The following is a 6,003-nucleotide window of genomic DNA, read 5'->3' on the forward strand; positions in this document are numbered from 1 at the left end:
ATCATATCATGCCATCTGTGTCTAAAAAAGGTTAAATGACGAGAAAAATATGGTGAAATATAATCCGTTTGTTAGATACTCCTCCCATCCCATTTTAACGGTCTCTTTAGCTCAAAAAGATTGTTCCAAAATAAGTTTCGCTTTAGGAATTCAAGACTAAATTTACAAATAGTTTCCAGCTATACCTTTAATACTAAAGAAATAGTATTTCTTTTTAATACTAGCTCAATGCTCAAAAGTATTTACTAGGGAAAACTAAGTAAATTATGCCTTGTATTTATTATTTTTCTTAATATGCGTAAAAAGAGCTAAAACGACAATTAGAGGGAGTACACTGGTAATTGAAGTGTTCATTAAATCTTAATGGATTGACATGATTTTGTGTTATATTTATTTTATCTATCTTATTAAGTATTCACAAAATTTTGCCGGATTAACATGAATTTAATTATTTACAAAATCCCTTGAGATTGGCATGACTTCAATTATTTATACAATCTCACAAGATTGGTATGCCTTTGTGTTATATACGTTCTACCTATCCTGTTCAATTACTCACAAATTCTACCATATTGGTATGACTTTGTACTTATTTAATTGTTCACCAAACCCTATCAAATTGGCAATGATTTTGTGTTATATGCATTCGACCTATTTGTTAAATTATTTACAAACTCTACCCGATTGACATAATTTTGTGAATGTTTAATTGTTCATCAAACTCTACCATATTGACATGACTTTTGTGTTAACTGCATTCGACCTATTTGTTAAATTGTTCACAAGTTATATCTGATTGGCATGACTTTGTATTATACCAAACGCTATCATATTAGTATGACTTTATGTTTTCTGCATTCGACCTATTTGTTAAATTGGCATGACTTTTATGTTATCATATTGGCATGACTTTGTGATTATTCAATTGTTCATCAAACTCTACCATATTGACATGACTTTGCTCTATCAACATTTGACTTATTTGTTAAATTGTTCACAAGTTCTACCTGATTATCATGATTGCTCAAGGAAGTTGTGAACTTTAAGGAACGTAAATGGAAACATGATTCACAAAAAAATGATACAATAGTATTCTTAAATATTCGAACGAGCTGCAGAATGCAATCAAGCCTAATCCTACGAATAAACATACATTTTATAACAAAATTAGATCCTAAAAATAGAATCAAACATTCGAAAACAAGAAACTGGGTATATTAAACATTCGCTTCCAGATTGCTACTCGTTGTATTTGTGTGTTTATAATTTGTGAAGTGACTATAACTGATCAGTCAAGCCAAAACTAAGTATACGCTTATGGTTCCCGACGGAGAGATCGATTTCAGTCATTTATTCTGGGGGAATTTTCTTATCAAGTAACCTTTCTCTTGCTTCCTTGGCCTGCAAGTGTTAAGAAATTTTTAATATATAGATTTTTCCTAAAAGACAAGTCAAACTGCAAGTATCCATCAACTAAAGAAAGTTTGTATAGCTACCTGTTTTTCCCAATCAGAGAGACAAGTGACAATAGAAAGCAGAATTGTTTGCACAATTGACCCCATGATTATTCCACTCCACATGCCCTTTGCTCTCCAATTCAAAACGAATCCCATAAGTAAAGAGGCAGGAATTCCAACCAAGTAATATGCTCCTGAATTTACATACACCCCAATATGTTGCCAACCACTTCCTCTAGCAACTCCTGATGTAGGGAGAGGAACGCGTATTAATAACTCTTGATTTCTTAAAAGCAACCCTTATTTTGGACGGGAGGGAGTAACTAGTTAGGCAAACATTTATCTTCATACAGATGAAAAATTGAACGTTTGACATCGTTCATCTTTGGCGTTTAAAATGAGAGCTGTTTATTACCCTATCGATGAAAAGAGTGGTGAAGAACAATGACCTGATACTATGCTATTTAGGATGATGGAGAGGCAGAGAAGAGGAGTAAGTTCTTCGATAAGATTGACCACTTCTTCTTCATGTGTGAAGCCAATCCCCATACATTACGCAACCAAAAAATAATCGCACTTGCCAGAAGGAACTCTACAGTTGCTAGAGCGAAGACTACATAAATAGAAATTCTAACTGCTTTTGGATTCCCAGCTCCCAACTCGTTTGAAATCCGAGTGCTACAAAATGGTAATTACGAGGTAATTATTATATATAAGAATGTCATTCGTACAATACTAATACAAAATCCGTTGTTAGGAAGTAAACCTTGCAGCAGCACCAAAAGAATAGGATAGCTGGAAGTGTATTTGAGAGGTTGTAAGGCTGCATATCCAAAGAAATTTTAAACAATGTTATTTAAGGGTTCTGAATTTTTCTACACACAATCAAAATGGGAAGTTTAAAGATTGTAGAGTTGCACAGCAAATAGATAGAACAGAAGTCCCTAGTTGTGGATTTGGTAGCAATCCACACGTCAACGTAATTAGCTCAACTGCCCACCATCTCAAACTACAAAGAAGATATGAAAGTAGTAATATAATTTAGGCCTTACATAAAGTTTCAAACAACAGAAAGACAAGATTTCTACGGAGTAAGAAAGTTAATAATTAAATTACCAAACCATTCCTGCAGATGGGATGGCAAATTGGAAGAACTGCGGCATAATAATAAAAACATCCTTTGAGAAAAAGGGACGCGTCTTTTGACAGGTTAATGAAGACTTCAGATAAAGCACAAGCAAGATCACGTTCAACGAATATGACAAACCAATTGCCATAGCTGCACCACTGGTCCCTAACTTAAATTTGAATATCAAAGCCCAACTGAGAGGTAAATTAAAGCATAGCGACACTACTGAGCTCCATAGCATCGGAAGGATTAAACTTTGGGTCTGGAAATAGCAATTAAGCGACTGCAGAATTGCATAGGGAAAAAGAGATGAAATGAGCCAAATCGAGTATTTCCCAGCCTCAACAGAGATCGAAGGATCTTGTCCAATCCATATAAGTAATTTGTCAGTGAAGATCCATAGAAGAGAGACTGGTAAACAAAAGAATAAAAGAAATATGACTGCGGCATAAGTAATAGTGCCAACTTTTTGAAATTGCCTTGCTCCATAGGCCTGCCCACATAAAGTTTCTAATCCACTTGCCATTCCGTACTGTATTCAAAATCAAACAATTTTAGTTTAGGCATTGGTAAATTAAAAGAAAAAGACATTCACATTTGGGTAAGTAAACATTACAATTTCAAACAAAAAAGAGCTTACAAGAAGAGAGAAGCCAGTGACATTGCAAAAAGATGAGGCAATGGAGGCACTGGAAAGGGAGAGTTCACTTAATTGACCCAACATAACCATAGGTGCATAGCGCAACAGGAATTGCAAAAGCATCACTACTATCATTGGAAACGCTATGCGACTAACCTCTTTCACTTTTTTTATAAAGATCGCCCTTTTGCTCAAGTCTTTGTTCAATGGCAATTGGCAGCAAAGCCTCTTCCATTTTCTTGAACTTCGATCTTCTCGTAGATTGTTCAGGCCTCATCGACCAATCCTTAATGGTTCATAGACATGATGGTTATCACGAAAATTATTATAAGCTTGCGGAAAAGACACAGAATTAATGAAAGGGAGGACTGAATAGGCTAAAAATCTGCCTTTGGAATATTTAGCATAAAATGGCGCTAAAGAACGTCATCGGCCGTGCTCACCCAAGACAGCGAGATTAATGGCCGAGGTGTCGATATGAGCCGTGGTCGTGACATCAATAGAGATCGTGGTCAAGATGTCAACAAGGATCGAGGCCGAGATCGATTACTAGTGATAAGACTTGTAATGGCTAATTGTCAGAACAGGGTAATATTCTAGTGAATATTACTAATGCTTATACTATTATGGCTTCCTAAGAATTGAAACGAAGACTTTCTCTCTTGCAAAAAAAAAACAAAGACTACATTTTGATAAAGATTCTGGGCCATATCATTCTCTCACCCTTTATAATTTCCACCGGATCCGAAGATTGTTCATACAAATCTTGGACTTATCTGTCATTTATCATTGTTAAGAAAAATATTCGTTCAACCCACTCATTATTGGGTCAATCTTTTTCTTTATTTACTTAACTGCCATTTATTATTAGTTATACCTCCATTAATGTTCAGGCTTGAAGGATATTTTGCATTCATTGTCATCAATCATTTATGGGATATGTCTTCTCTACTATACGTTTTCAAGATTAGTATCTAGAGTTATTATCCTTAACTAGATTTAACCCCCTTGTTATATAAATTTAATAGTTTAACCGGAAGTTATATTTTTTGGTCAAATAAGGACAACGGGAAAGATTTAAAATTTGCGAAAAGATTAAGCCACGGTTGCAGAGTACTTCATAGAATTTTATAAAGTTCTGCTAATTTTTAAACACATGCAGATTCTAGCTGACTTCTGGAAAATTTAATGTGATCTCGTGGAATGGATCACAGGATACAATATTTTACTTTCACTTGAAATATATTAATTAAGCCTCATAACCTATCGCAATACACATCATGAGCAAAACTACGCTTCACCAGTTTCACACTCGCTTCTATACACAACCACGTTTCAAATTAACTATCCCATTAATGTTCCACGAAGAAGAAGAATATTGATACTTCTATTAATTAATTTTGTGGACCTTCCAAGTTTCTCTACAATATTGAAATTTGGACAGAGGAAAATAATGTATATCCGACGTAGAATAGTTTCCTTAATCCTTGATACAATAAACTTTTGGTATTTAGTTACATGGAATTGTTGAAAATATATTCTAAGTGAAGGGTGATTAAAGAATCCTTTAATTATCTATCATCTTTGAGACTACTAGCTTAGACAGACTGCCAACGCTAGTATTACTGCAATATTAATTAACGTCACATGCAAATAATGTTTCACTACTTACTGCTGCTATATTACGAAGTATAAAGTGTCGATTTAATTTATATATTATATTCGAATTAACAATTACAAATAAGTTCAATTAAAAAAAAACATCAGTAAAGTTTAAATTTGAGAGTTTAAGTGAAATTAACTTTTTTGAAAATTATGTATATATATTTTCCTGTATGTACTATAGCGGTGAGGCTCATGAGAGCCTCCATGTTGTTTTGTTTGAAAACCGTATGTTTTGCCCTCTACAAGTGACATGAATTATATAATGTTGAAAATCAAGTCAAAATATATAAATAGAGGTTCACTAACTGTCAAGTTAGGGTGTACATAGATCGGGTTGGTTAAGATTTTTCAATTACTAAACCAAATCGACGGTGTCGGATTTTTAAATCTATAAACCAAATCAAAACCAATAAAGTCGGATTTTTCAATCTCGGGTTTTCTCGTAGTTTTAGGTTTTTTCGGATTTTTTCCGGTAAAGTCTTCATAGCACAAAATATGTAACTTGTGCTCCAAATATTTCTTTAGTCCTAGTAAGATACAACTATATAATGTATTTTCCAAGAAAATAACATAATAATATGAGATAAGTCATAACATTATACCAAAATATTCAATAACAAAAATAATAAAATTACATAAAGCTAATATTGCTAATTAATAAGCCATAATAAAAATTAACATAATCTAAAAATACTATATAAGTCATGCTAAAATAAGTATAGCTAATAAGTACTATTTAATTACATAACTAAGCACTATAAAAAAGATAAACTAAGTTATGCATTTTCATTATAAACTAATGTAAAACTAAAAAATAGATATCCAACACTATCGTCATTCCTAGTGTTGAATTGAATTTATGTTGTTAGCATTAGTATTGGTTTGAACTTTGTTTGAGTTACTACATTTATGGATTATAAAATTTATTTACAATTCAAAAATGCTATGTCCAAATTTAAAATAATATGCTAAAAGATAAAACTATAAAAAAAATTAAGAAATATTTATAAATTACAATACAATAAATATTTATATGTTTCAACTATAAACGACCTACCCGATCATTATTTGAAGGAAGATTCTAGAAACCTCTTTACAGATTTATTTTTGTT

General features: G+C 32.7%; 1 protein-coding gene across 2 annotated transcripts in view; it reads right to left on the reverse strand.

Moving 5' to 3' along the window:
• Positions 1-1,113: 1,113 nt before the first annotated feature.
• LOC108945820 (protein DETOXIFICATION 14-like) overlaps positions 1,114-6,003 on the reverse strand; it is a 29,894-nt gene continuing 25,004 nt past the window's right edge. Inside the window, exons 1-3 of one of the 2 annotated variants that reach the window (XR_011413800.1) lie at positions 2,224-3,166; positions 1,497-2,135; positions 1,114-1,401 (exon numbers count right to left, since the gene is read on the reverse strand). Coding sequence is in view for 1 of the 2 variants with exons in the window: in XM_070195196.1 (XP_070051297.1) it covers positions 2,088-2,135 (48 nt within the window). In the remaining variant the exon portion in view is untranslated. Of the gene's footprint in view, positions 1,402-1,496; positions 2,136-2,223; positions 3,167-6,003 lie in introns of those variants that run through there. The other variant, XM_070195196.1, reaches the window with a different exon arrangement.

The sequence above is a fragment of the Nicotiana tomentosiformis genome, chromosome 2 (assembly GCF_000390325.3).
Source record: "Nicotiana tomentosiformis chromosome 2, ASM39032v3, whole genome shotgun sequence".
Lineage (NCBI taxonomy): Eukaryota > Viridiplantae > Streptophyta > Magnoliopsida > Solanales > Solanaceae > Nicotiana > Nicotiana tomentosiformis.